Raw genomic sequence first — 13,905 nt, 5'->3', positions numbered from 1 at the left:
ACTAAAACAAATGACATTTAAAAACTTCCAAGACAAGTAAGAAAATACCAGATGAATGCCAGCTGACTTCGTCTATCAAAAAATGAAGTATGGCAGTGTTCTTATCAACGTAGAATTCAAGCAGTGAAGTATTCAACAGGAAGATGATTTGAAGTTGATAAGAGGAACAGCTATCAGGTAGGAAGGTTTGCAAAGCAACAGTTTCAAATCATAAAATAAAAAGCATTAGAAATGCAAAGGAAATCAGATCTGGAAGAAATATAAGGCAGGAGAGAATTTTAAAAATATGTCTGGATTAATAAACAAGAACAAACAGTACACAATTAAAAAGTAGGTTGTGTCACTGTTATGAAATGTGACCGTTCTTTTCTTTTAATAGTAGACACTTTATTTTTTATTATCCATTACCCTTGCAGCTAGATTACACTATGGCATAAATAAGTCACAGGCACGGCTAAGTCCAAGTTTGGTGAAACACTATGATTAATATGAATGGTTTTACACAGAAAAAAATGAGCATTTAGGATTTTATGGTATGTTAGGCATTAGTCTAAAGACATTAAACATTAAAACTGTTCAGAGGTATTATTTTTCTTATCACATAAAAATTGATATACTTCTTCAGAGAAATTAAATTTTCCTAGAGTAATAACTTAGTAGTTACTTGAGCCCACATTTGAAAATAGGTTCAATAAAATGTGACTATTCTTTAAACTATAAAGAAAAACTCAAAACCCACAAAGAAAAAAATTTACAGAAAATAATCTTACTCCATTCACACATGAGAAAGACAACAACAACAACAAACTTAAATAAAATCCCCCAGATGAATAAAAAGTAAACAAACAAACAAACAAAAACACTCTAAAATTATTTTCCTAAGAAAACTTATGCATCAAACAACATTTAAGATGTAAAACTGGAGATTATTTAGGGTAAGAACCATAAGAACATGATGGAACTTCAGGAAATAGTGTACTTATAAGAAAAACAAACAGTCCCAAAACAAAAAATGTGATTGCTAAGAAAAGAAAAACAAAACAAAAACAAATGCAGTACTCTTTCCAAGCAATTAAGGTGGAACAGAAGCACCCACCCAAAATTAGAACAGTGAGAAGATAAAGATAAAAAAATCAAGAAGTGCGGAGACAACTACCATAACACAGTTAGCTTAAATTCAAAGGAAAGAGCAACTCTGCGAAAACTGAATGAAGAAAATAATCCATTAGATTAGATGACAAAATCGATTAGATAAACAAAATGACTACTGTGAAGCTCTCTGCCTCATTTCTGATCTGCATGGAGGGCATTTGAAAATCTCAAAGGAAATAAACATTTTTTATTAAAAAAAAAAAGGCAAAGAAAAAATACTAAAGGTTAAAGTAGAAATAAGGCTCTAATCATCCCCAAAATAAAAGTGTTCAAAACAATAATCTCAAAATGTAACTCCTGATGAAATTACACAAGAATCCTGATAATTTGTCTAACACTCAATATTGTTCTTCAAGTTTTCAGGAGCAGAAGCGAATGAAAGTAAAACTAACAGCTTCACATGTTGCAAAACACGATTAAGATATCTGTGAATGATTAGGATGGCAACACTGGAAATCCTGAGGAAGGTGATAGGAAAAAGTTGGACTCTATAATTTCAGTAGCAGAGCTGACAAATATACTAGTGCACTAGTACTAGATAGTTTTGGTTCATCCTAAAAAATGAACTACTAACAATCTCATTCACACAAACAAATATCAAACAGTAAGAATAAAAACTTAACAAGAACATGCGAGGATGTGCTTTTGCTGGATGACTGTTACACAGCTTTACTAAGAGACGTAGAAGATCACCGGCAACAAGAAGCAGAGCAGACGGGCTTCGGGGCTGAAAAGAAGGAATCCTCCAACGAAGTCTAACAAATACAGCTGGGCTTTGCGCTGTCATTTTACTAGTCTCCTTAATGATCTGAGCTTCAATTTTCAGGACAGATTGGGCAGGACTTCTTCCTGCCTTCATCACTCACCCAGTGGGTCTGGGTAAGGGAGCAGCGGGCATCAAATCTATAGCTAACCCATACTGTGGGGTACACACAAGTCACTCAATAAAAAAGAGGCATCCCTGGCGCCCACCTGTCAACCCAAGTACTCAGGAGGCTGAGAAAGGAGGACTGTAAGTTCCAGGCCAGCCTGGGGCACTTTGCAAGCTCCCATCTCCAAATAAAAAGCCAAAAGGGCTGGGGATGTGGCTCAATGGTAGATGGCCCCTGGGTTCAATCCGGGTCTCCAGGGGGCGGGGAAGCACCAACAGAATTACAGTGAGCACCTCTGGGTCTCAGACAAGCACCTCTGCCCACCAGCTATGCCTTCCAGAACCCACCTGCCCAGATCAATCACGGTAGCTCACACTTGGGAGTTTTCCTGAGAATATCTAAAGTATTTATTGCTTTAGGGTTTCATGCAATTATTTGGTCAGAAAAAGGGCAAAAGTTTACTTAACAAAAGAATTCCCCTGCAAAAAACAATGCTTTTTTTGTTAAAGTAAGACAGCCACACCATGATGCTTTCTGTCAATTCTAAAACCATGAGAGACTACCACCCACCGCACTGAGGGTGTGATTTATGGAGGAACACTGAAGCTATTAATTATTTGGGCAATTAATCCGTCTTACTACCGTCATTTATCTCCATGTATCCTTGAGAGCATGAAAATTAAATCATTTCAAGATTCTGTTGTGTAATAAGAGATACATGAAAAACAGAAGTGCCTTGGAAAATTCCAGCTCTTCCTTAAGGAAGAAAAGGGCCATGCAGCACGCTGATGGCTCCTGCGCAGCGTGCAGGGGCTGGACCCAAGCTGGCGGCCGGATCCCGCGCGCCTTCGCCCCTCCGCCTGAATGCGCTCTTCCAAAGCAGCCACCTGCACCCGCCGGGTGCTGCGCACCCCACCCGGCGAGCTGGGCTGGAAGAAGCGCGGATGCCAGAGCACAGCCTCAGGGGGCCTCGCGGCTCCCCACTGCCAGTGGCACCTGCCCTGAACTGCCGCTGGGCCCGGTCCCCACCAGCAGTGACTGTGCCCGTGGAACCGGGCCACTCTGGCCTAAGCGTGCATATTCGCACTAACAGGGAGAAGAGTCCACACTGCCCTGACCTTGAACCCATCACTGCAGGGAGCTGGAGAAGGGCCAGTGAAACCTGCTGCCCCTGAGATGTCATCAAAGACAGCTGTACACTCTGGTCTTACACCTTAGCCAAAGAGGGAAAGTGGTCACAGCAGCAGCAGTTCAGAACTCCTGACCTGGAGCCCGGACGGTCCCTCAACTTGGATCTCAGTTTGATTCACTTACAATTAGGCAGCTCACAAGGGTATGAGGGGGAAAAAAAGCACATCTTAAAAACAACAAAAAGCGGGAAAACTAAGGAGATTTCATTTATATGGGCCCCAGAAAAACATCACTGAGAGCCTTCCAGTTGAGGATGATTCCATTAACAACATACTTAAAGCAAAAATGGAATTATAATCTTCCTGAACTTTGGATAATCTTCAAACTTCTCATGATACCACCTAAAATAAGAAAAAAATTAAGAAGAAAATCATTTGGTCACTGAAATGTTTCACAACTAGCAAAAGTGATATTTTTCATTATTAAGGAATACTGAAATTTTAAAAAATTGGAATAAGGACTTTGGCATTTCAAGGTGAGTTTAGTTTTATCGACATGAAAAATCACAGCTATCTGAGGTGACTCATGTAGTGACTCATGTAGTCCATCTTTCCACGGGGGAGGAAAACTGTTGGCCTGTGGTAGAAGTACTGAGAAGCGGGGTGCTGCCTGTCTGCTCCCAGGGGCGGTGCGTGGACTGGGGCAGGGGGCAGATGCACGGCTGTCCCTTCAGGACCTTCTGGTGACTTTGACAGTGTAGAGCTACTGCCTGACCCAAGTCTATAGAGAGGGCAACCAGCCAGTGCCAGGGCCCTTGGGCAGCTCTGGAAAGACTTGGAAAATGGAATTAGTGTGGTCGGTAGCTTAACTCTGTGCTCAAAACAAACAATATTTCCAGTTTTGACATAAATTATATTGACACAGGCATACTCATTCATTTGGGGGTAAGACAGTTGGGATGGCTGGCAGCTAAACAGATGGACTAAGGATGAAACAGGATTCCAGGCTGAATGTGGTGCTGTGTGCTCATTGTCCCAGGCACTTGGGAGGCTGAGGCTGGAGGACCACCTGAGTGCAGGAGTCTGGGCCCAGCCTAAGGCAACACAGCAAGACCCTCATCTAAAAATATGTTCTTTTTTTCTGACAAAATGGAGAAACCATCAGAGAAAGGAGTTTCCACAAGCAGAAAGGATAGCCAAAAGACTGAAAATCATGATGGTGTTGCTGGGTTGCACAGAGTTGCAGGCAGTTCATCAGCAGCGAAAGGAAAAGGAGAGAAGGAACACTCAAGGGAGAGAGGGCGAGGGGGCTCCAGCGGAGGGATGAGGCACCTCTCCTGACTCCAGTTCTATTGGGGGTCCCAGGAAGCTTCCAGAGAGCTCCACCTGAGCTCGCCCCTTGACTTTTGACTGACAGCAGACTACCCCGGAAGTCCAAGTCACTGTGTGAGGTCTTCCCCCACAGCAGGCAGATTTAGTATCATAATGGCGTGCTGAAGACCCGGAGGCACGGTGGCCCCCGTCAGTGGGTCCTAACCGGAATTGCTATAGATTTTGAGGCTGAGGGGCTGTGCTTCTGAGTTCCGGAATCTGGTCTGTGTAAGGGTCACGAAGTCCCCGCCAGGGTAAAGTGCTCTTCTCATTGTCAGGGAGGAATCCTAGGGCCAGGTGCCTCCTGCACAGCAGGCTGCTTGCTGAGGAATGTGGCATATTCCACCGGAGCCAGGCAGGGCCAGAGGGGTCTCAGGCAAGTGGCCCTTCAGAAACTGCACAGGAGGCCCAGGCCACAGGACCACCCCCAACCTCACGTCTCCCACTCAGGTCTCTCCGCCACCTACTAACAGGAAGCATTTGGCTTTTTGTTAATGTGGCAGAAACAAACAAAGACAGTGCCAGGAAGCGAGCCAGCAGAATCCTGCCAATTCATCCAAACTGAACTCTGTGATCCACAAAGACAGACTTCAGCGTGTCTGACTGACACACGTACTTCCCGTGCTGGTCTATGTATCCACAAAAGCACAAGATGATAAAAATTCGGAGAAGCTGATCAGTACCCACTGGAATGAGCGTTGCCCCCTTGGCAGGAGGCCCCGTGACAGTGGCCTTTCTAGCTATGTAGGTCACGATGAACTGTGATAATGAGGTGTCCACTTCTCAAGGAGGCCGTGGTCACCAGGCGGCGACTGTGTGGAGGCACATCATCGACAATCCACCTGTCCTTTACCGAAAGTCCTTTACTGCAGGGGGTTCGGCCATTCACATCCCTAAGAGCTGCCCCGCAGATGCCTGCACAGGGCGCTCCAGAAAAGACAGGCGCGCTCCTCTCCTGGGGGGGTGTGCGGAGGTGACAGTGGTGTCCAGGGGGCAAAGATGGAGCAAACGGGACAGCGTGCATCAGCAGAGACAAGCAGCACGCCAAGGAGGCCAGCATCCCTGCATGCAGCAGCAAGCTTTGAGGACGCCCCAGGGTGCTGCCCAGCAGCCCAGGCTCCTCCAGAGGTGGAAGGGGCCTCTGAGAGGTCAGGGCGGCTTTGCAGCCACACAGCTTGAATTTATTTCACAGAAACCATTAAAGAGGAAAAACATAAACTTTGTTAGATGATTAAATTTTCTCATGCAATCACAAATTGAAACCACAAATCTACCTCAAGAAATTACATTTTAAGGCTTATAAAATACATGATGATGCAGAGATTTTCTTAAAGTGGCAAACAGCATGCTTTCTATTCTTTTTCTTTCCCTAGCATTAAAGTGGTCACTTATGTGACTCTGAACAGGGTTGACTTTGATCTCTGCCTTGATTTCATTACTGCTTAGTCTGAGCTAATGGTCCGTGGCCTTTGCATGGAAACCCAAATAGGTCACCTAACATGGGCTGCCTGCCGCTTCATTACATTTGGATGATGCTAAACCTGAGGTTATCCTTCAGATTATTCTTGAGAGCAGTTCCTGTTTTCATGATGCCCAGTTCAGTGCTCCCAATTTCTCCAGCATGTCTCCCTGGGTGGGCTCAGCTCTGAGGTCACTGAGTGATTAGGAAGTGCATCTTCCTGCATCGAGTCTGGTGAACGGACAGTGTGGGAATAGGTGAGTCTTTCATAAATCTGTTGTCTGTCCTTGTTTTCTCCTAAAGCATCACCCCATCATCCAGAGTGTCTCAAAGATGTACTGAATTAGTTTTTTAAAGTGACATTAAATGTAACAAATAGATTAGCTTCTTTTGGGGGGCTTGGGGGTATTAGGGATTGAACTCAGAGCACTCAACCACTGAGCCACATTCCCGGCCCTATTTTATATTTTATTGAGAGACAGGGTCTCACTGAGTTGCTTATTGCCTCGCTGTTGCTAAGGTTGGTTTTGAACTTGAGATTCAGCCTCGCACGCTGTTGGAATTACAGGCGTGCGCCACCACACCTGGCCAGCATTTTTTTTTTTTTTTTTTAACTTCAGTAGGGTTTGCTCTTGGCTGGCCTCAAGTTCAGGCAAAAGGACATGCCTGTACCATGCCCATCGCTTCACAGAGAGCTGCAGATGGCGGCCTCTGCTAAGCATAGCTCCTCCAGGCTGGGGAAAGAGACCACCACCTCCTTAGAGTTCCTTGAAGGTTCATTTGTAAGTGAGAGTACTGTCAGCAACTCACAATAGCTGATCCAATGTTCCAGACCTACAGACTGACTGTCAACACAATCATTTATGAATTTAAATACTAGTTGTTACAGTCAAAATTTCATTGTTGTTCAATATTGTTACTAGGACATTACAATAAAATAGCTCAATGGAGTGTTTTCTTTTAAAATAAATTTGATGGTTTAATTAGTTGGGCTTACCAGATTATTTTAAAAATGATATAGCTTTTATTTTGTCCTTAGTTCATGAGCCCAACATTTCTGAACATGAAAAAACTGATTTTATACTGATAGGAATTTAAATAGCAAATAAATGACAAAGATCTTTCTGCAGCACATGACTCCTGCAAAGACCTTTGGGTTTTTATTAAGAGAGATTTTCATCTGGGAAGTGGGATTATTTATTTTCCATTTCTATATTCAGATGTAGAGAGGGATTCTCCTGCTCCATCTCCATTTGAGAAAACTTCCTTATGACGGACTTGGCAGGCTCTTGTTCAGTCTTCCCCGATCCAATTTTAAAAAAATGTCAGTGTTATTTCATTTGTTTTCAGTATCAGAAACAAACTTTTATTTGCTTTTTCATACCGAATATTGCAAATGTAAAGAACAGCATCTTCTCCTGAAGGTGATGACAGCCACAAGCAGGGTCCTGGTAAGTCCCTGTGCCCTGGGCACCCTGGAGCTGCAGGATGGGCACCAGGAATAGGGGCTCCAGGCCGACCAAGGTTAGCTGGCTCCCTGTCACTGATGTGTTTTATTCACTAAGACTTTGCTATGTATACTTAGAGTCGTAACATTGGACCACGCCTTCTACAAGGTCACCATCAGAGGAGAGAATGAGGTCTTCAAAAATCAAACTCGCTGCCTTCAGTGTCTTGCTCTCAGCCAATGTCAGAGGGTGACAGGGAGGCAGGTCAGCTTCAGTGGCCCCTGTGATGAAGCACCACACCTGGACATCCTGGAGTGACAGCAAGGGGTTCCTCCCAGAGGTCTGGTCCTTCCTCGCCTCCTCCAGCTTGTGGTGGCCCAGCCTCCCTGGACCTGTGGCCGTACCCCTCCAATCTCACCTGCCTCTGCCTCCACAGGCCATCCTCCTCTGGGTGTGAATCTGTGCTCAGCTTCCCTTCTGTGAGGACACCAGGGTGGACTGGGTCCATTCTGCCATGGTACAGCCTCGTCCAACTCACCGCCTCTGCGGCAACCCCTCCACTAAGGGCACGTGCAGAGGCGTGGGCACCAGCACTGGAGCGGGTCCTTCTGGCACAGTCCAGCCACAGGGACTCCTGGTCGCCCTGCTTCGGGTCCTCTTGACACTGTAGTTCCTTTCCTGAAACTTTGTTCTATGCACTTGCCCATCTTTTTTTCTCCCCTTTCTCAGCAGTTCTGGGATTTATAGGTCGTGGTTGTCCCATCTCTTTCTCTCCTCTCTGTCCTCTGTGAAGACGCCAAGCCTGCTGGCACAGTGGAGTGTCTCAAAAAAAATGCAGGTGCCTCTCTTTGGAATCCCAGCAACTTTCATGCTTAGGCACAATTTCTTCAAATGTCAGAATGTAGACCCATCAGCTCTGGCTTTCCCTTGACTGTCTCCAACGAGAATCCTTTGAATCTTTAAATACATGAAAAAGCTGGGAAGGACACCCAGGTATTTTGATTCCACCAAAAGGTCTGTACTTGTTTGGTGATACCATGATATCAATCCATTCTCCTTTCAGCATTTTACCATTGACCTTTTTCTAAAAAGAGATGCTGAACTCTGTGACCTAGGACAACACCAGTGGCTCTGGTGGCTGTGAGGAGAAGGGGCCATGTGAGTGGTGCAAGCCCCCTAGGGGTCCCCACCTCCCGGCTTCCTGCTGTTGCTCTGCCTGCATTCTTGGTTTTAATCTGTGTTTCCCCTTCCGATCCCTGAATCACATGCTTGGGACTGAACTTGGCCATGGATTCCAGCACCACAAGCTCCAAGAGGCTATGAGTGTAGTAAAGAGTTTGTGGATGGGGATCTGATAACTGCTCACGGCGAGGCCCGTGGCAGATGTGGTTCTGGGGTGTCGCGTGCCTTCGTCCGTGGTCAGCTAAAACAGGGCATACACTGGGACTTGGCAAGGCGATTGAGCACTAACATTTCAAAAATCTCACCTGAAATTGCCATACTAAGGTTAAAGAACAAACAAAAGATGGTAAACATGTTTTAAAACTTACTGGTGATGCTGGTGTGCTCTGGCCAGTAAAACACAAAATGTGAACAGAGCAAACGCCCCGCCTTGGAGGGACCAGCCTGCAAGTGCGAAGCCACACCACTCCACGGTTTCTCCAAAGTAGTTGGCTCCAGTCACATATTCAAATAAGCCTCCTGGACAAAACAGACCGAAAGAGCGCGTTCACCACCACAGGATACCTACTCCAATGCCGCCTTCAGGGACGCCAGTGAACGCTGACTCAGAACAACGGCACACTGTCAATGCCTATCTCTTGATCCACAGCTAGACTCCAGCACACCACCTGACCAGCTCACGGTCAGGCTGGCAACAGCTGGGCAGCATAGGGACAGAGAATAAAAATCAGCAATGGCCCAGCTTAACAAGGCAGGTGAACCCCCAGCCGAGGGTGAAGAAGACGTTCTGCGGCTTCACTCACTGAATCCTCGTGCACACTTGATCTCCATCAGTGGTCCTGCTGCGGGTGCTCAGCAGACGCTGCCCCGTCAGACCCACACACCCTAGTGCGACAAACAGGAGGACCCGCAGCAGAGAGGGCAAGGGGACGCTGGGGTGCAGGGAGGTCAGTCCCGGGCAGACTGGCAGGGAAGAGGCTCACGGGAAGGTTGCAGGTGAGGGCCGGGCCAGCGTGCACAGGAGCAAGAGCGCAGGAGCAGCTGAGGTCCTGGAGGGGCCGCAGAAAGGCCCGAGGCTGGAGAGCGACGCTGCCCTCCGCTCCAGGATGGGGAGGGAGGAGGGTGCCCAGCCCACGGGGCTGCTGGGGGCGGGAGGAGCGCGTGGCTGTGGCCGGTGACACGATTTCACACAGGCCCGCTGACCTGCTCTGGGCTCTCACTTATCACTGTCTGCCAGACTGAGAAGCTGCCATGGGTAGAATTCCTTGTAAAAAATGGGAAAACCAATGGAGCTTGATTCAACTATAAATAAAAACAAAATTAAGGCATTTGCTGGAAAATGGATGGGACTAGAAACCATGATGTTAAGCAAAATAAGTCAAACCCAGAAGGTCAAGGTCGTATGTTTTCTCTCATATGTGGAAGCCAGAGAGGAAAAAGGACAAGAAAGGCGGGGTACGATCTCAAGGAAGTCAAAGGGACATCAGTAGAGGAAAGGGCCCAAGGGGTGGGAGGCAGGGAGGGACGGGACGTGCTGGGGGTGATCTTGCTAAATCACATTGTTACTTAGTGTGCATGTTCGGGTATGTAACAACAGATCCCGTCATTATGTACATCTACAAGCACCAACACAAATGCATAAAAATCTTAAAAGATGTGATCCCACCTCAAAGTCATAAAACCAGTTTCAACAAAAACTCCAGTGCCCTGGGGAGCCACCATCTCTGGGCTCACAACAACTGAATGCACGGGCCTGGCCAGGGACAGTCACTCCTTACAATGAGGAATGGGCTTTGCTGAGCCCGAGATAGCAAAATGCCTTTATGATTTTTACTTGAGGACAGTGGGGAGTAAGTTTATAAAACTGTACTCTGTACCTTTCTGTAAGCTTGAATTCATAATTTAAAAATAATGCCACTGCCTATTCACAAGTTAACCTTTTGTGATAATTAAAATGTAAACTTATCAAACAGAATGCATTAAGAATCTGACATGGCTTCTCTAAAACCCGGGTGGCATGTTGTCTGCAGGGGTATCTGCAGGGGCATCCCCCCAAACGAGAGCGGTTTTCCCTCTAAGCTATGGACTTCAGGGTAGTTACACTTTGTTTTTTTTTTTTTTTTTTTTTTTTTTTGGTGGTGCTGGGGATTGAACCCAGGACCCTAAAAATGCTAGGCAAGCACTCTACCAACTGAGCTATATCCCCAGCCCCAGTCACACTTTTTTATTTACCTGTTTCTGTAACTACCTTTATTTTTTACATAGTTTTGTCATACTGTTTGTCTCTCATCAGGATCCTGGGCGTCTGAACCCCAGATGTGGCAGGGCCTTGGCACTCCCTCTGTAAAAGCTATGTCACCCCAAGGCAGACAGCCCAGCCAGGAATACAGGGGAGACTGGGACAAGACACCTCTGTCCACATCTTCATCAGTGACCTCTCCCTGCAAGTGTCCAGTGCAGACAGCACATTACTGGTGGAATCGCATGGGGGTGGGGTGAGCATATAACTAGCTAAAAAACCCATGGAGGGGGCTGGGGAGCAGCTCAGCGGTGGGGCGCTTGCCTAGCATGTGTGAGGCACTGGGTTCGATTCTCAGCACCACCTACAAATAAGTAAATAAAATAAAGTCCATTGAAAATATTTTAAAAATCCCACAGATGCCAATCTGCTAAAAGATGTGTCCTTCAGACACAGGCAGCTTAAAGACAGCTGTAGCTGCCAAGCACGCCCCAGGACACTTGTCCTCTGCCTTAGTGTGGTCTGTGTGTCCTGATGACGGGACACTCAGGCATCCTACCTGTGCATCTGCTCTGAACCCTCATCTGTTCATGCTGGACCCTCCTCCTTTGGCCTCAGTGATACCACCATCCTTAACAGGGTCTGGAAAGTGTTTCTGAGAGCAGCTGCTGGGTGGAGATGGCACACCTGCCTGTTAGAAATCACGACCATGCCACTTGGTGAAGCCTCCTGAAGTTCCGTGTGCCAGGAGGCGCTCAGTTATGAAGCCCCTTCTCGGAGCTCCAGAGCACAGGGGCTCTGTCCCCTGCTCCGGGGAGTTCTCCTGGCATAAGCCTCCCTGGCACTCTGTGGGCTCTTCCAAAAGGTGCACCTGAGTCTTGGTTTGCTTTGTAAAAGCTTCCTTGAGCTAGTTTTAAACATGTGCGTCCTGTCCGATGCTTGGGCTTCCCTCTTGCTCTAGCACGCACAGGTCAGATCCCTCTTCCCCCTGCTTTGCAGCCGTCACTGAAACACATCTCACATTTTACTCTGTATCTTCATTTCTATCTTCTACGTCCTTTCTGTAGTATCTGGGTTTTGTTACTTTCGTTGTTCTACTTTTTTCATATGCCTTTTAATTTAAGGATGAGAAATTAGGAATCTTCAATGATTTCTTCCGTAAGATTTATGGGGTCCACCGAGTGCTTCCCTGCTGACCTGCACAACTCCTGCTGTCAGAGGCAGCCCAGTCTCTGCATCTCTGCCTGGTCTGTGCTCAGTGGATACCCAGAAAGTGTTGGCCAGGATGAGCTGCAGCCCAGGAAGGCTGGGCTGTGGGGACTGAGCCACAGAGGTCATGAGCTTTGTCTGGGGCAACAGGTTCTGCTGGGCTGTGCTCAACAGTTATCACTCTATAATTGCTTCATTTGCATTTTGAAATCACATTGGAAACTGTGTTCACTAAAAGAATGTTTACCAAGGTGGTGTGATTCTAACTTTCCTGTTCTCCAGGTCTGAATATGTCTGATTAGAACACGATCGGCCGCTGGCAGCAGGAAACAGAGGGAGGGGCCAGAGAAGTTTCAGGGGCACCTCTGCAGCTGTGCAGTGGGCAGGTTCCTACACGCAGGGTAACTCTGGGCCTCTCTGCCGCCGGCCTAGCTGGGCAGGATCTCCCCTGGGATCCTGCCTTCACTGACCTCTCTCGGACATCGTGTTTCTCAAATCTGTCACTTGCATGGCTTCTGGTGCTTTCTCGTCTTTTCATTTTGACTCTGGTGCTTGTGACATGTCCCACCTCAGTCCGATCCACAGCACCTCCTCCTGGGGATGTGAACCACCTGAGAATTTGGGATCAAGGGTTTAGCACATAGGGTGCAAGGTGAGGAGGGAGGGGTACTGGCCAGTGTGCTCTGTAGCTCCCAGGGAGTGAACTCCTTCAGAGAGTCACATGAGGGCACATGCTGCTCCCACGCCCAGCATCCAAGAAGGGGCTCTTCCCTCTGCCAGGGCTGCATGGGCTATCAGCAGCTGGTCGAGGATCCTGTGGGTCTCCTTCTCTGCCTCCCTTGTCACAAGACTGCAGTTTCTGGAGGTGGGTCCTGCCTATTCCAGGCTGTCTGGGCCACAGTTTAAGTAACATTTACCTACTTTTTTCCTTTCCCTTTTTAGCTCTACTGGCTTCTTTGTATCTGCTTAGCTTTTTCCACAGTAGTTCACTCCTTCACACATTCGTACTACCCCTTCCCAGAACATTTAAAGTACTCGCTTTAGAATCTGCACATACTAATTCTAAGATGGGAATCCTTGCAGGCCTGTTGGCTCTTCCTCACTGTGCTGCATTTCCTCATGGTACTGCAGCTTCTGAGGTGTGTGCCCTTTGATCTGGGGAAGATGGTCTGTTGGTTTCTTGAGGCCTGAGTTGAAGGCAGGTTCCTTGGGGGATGGAGGTTCTCACTGGTCAGGCATGTGAGTGTACCACTCCCCCAGGACAAAATGGACCTTAATTCAAGGCTTGAGGCTCTCAGACTGTTGTAGGGCTGTGCGTCTGGGCTGGTAGGAAGACTGCCTGCTGGTCACACATTCTCACGTGTTCTCAGTGTTCTTACACACTCTTTTTTTTCCTTCATGGTACTGAAGATTAAACCCAGGGGTGCTTTACCACTGAGCTACATTCCCCAGCCCTTTCTGTTTTTTATTTAGAGATAGAGTGTCACTAAGTTGCTTAGGCCCCCACCAAGTTGCTGAGGTTGGCTTTGAACTTGTGATCCTCCTGCCTCAGCCTACTGAGCTTCTGGAATTACAGGTGTGCGCCACTGCGCCTGGCTGTTCTTACACAGTCTTCTGTGCTGCTATATGGACTCTGGCATCTACTTAGACTTTGTCTTCTCATTACATTCTTTCTTTCTTATTTTTTTTTTTTTTGATATTACATTGATGTATTTCAAAAGATTTCTTAAAAACATCACCCAAAATTCTAAGTCTTTTTCAGGAAGAGAGTCTGTCAAGGAACAATTTCTTCACATTGCTGGATACAGAAGCATCAGGTGCTCCTATGAGCTGTAAGTTCTTC

General features: G+C 46.9%; 1 protein-coding gene across 1 annotated transcript in view; it reads right to left on the bottom strand.

The window, feature by feature from the left end:
- Positions 1–215: 215 nt before the first annotated feature.
- The window catches only part of Srd5a1 (steroid 5 alpha-reductase 1), a 42,871-nt gene continuing 29,181 nt past the window's right edge, over positions 216–13,905 (bottom strand). Inside the window, exons 4-5 of the mRNA XM_047556634.1 lie at positions 8,983–9,133; positions 216–3,556 (exon numbers count right to left, since the gene is read on the bottom strand). Coding sequence (XP_047412590.1) covers positions 3,490–3,556; positions 8,983–9,133 — 218 coding nt within the window. The 3' untranslated portion in view covers positions 216–3,489. The remainder of the gene's footprint in view (positions 3,557–8,982; positions 9,134–13,905) is intronic.

This window comes from Sciurus carolinensis, chromosome 6, assembly GCF_902686445.1.
Source record: "Sciurus carolinensis chromosome 6, mSciCar1.2, whole genome shotgun sequence".
Classification (NCBI taxonomy): domain Eukaryota; kingdom Metazoa; phylum Chordata; class Mammalia; order Rodentia; family Sciuridae; genus Sciurus; species Sciurus carolinensis.
The sequence above is the reverse complement of the archived record's forward strand: the minus strand, read 5'-3'. Positions and strand labels throughout refer to the sequence as shown.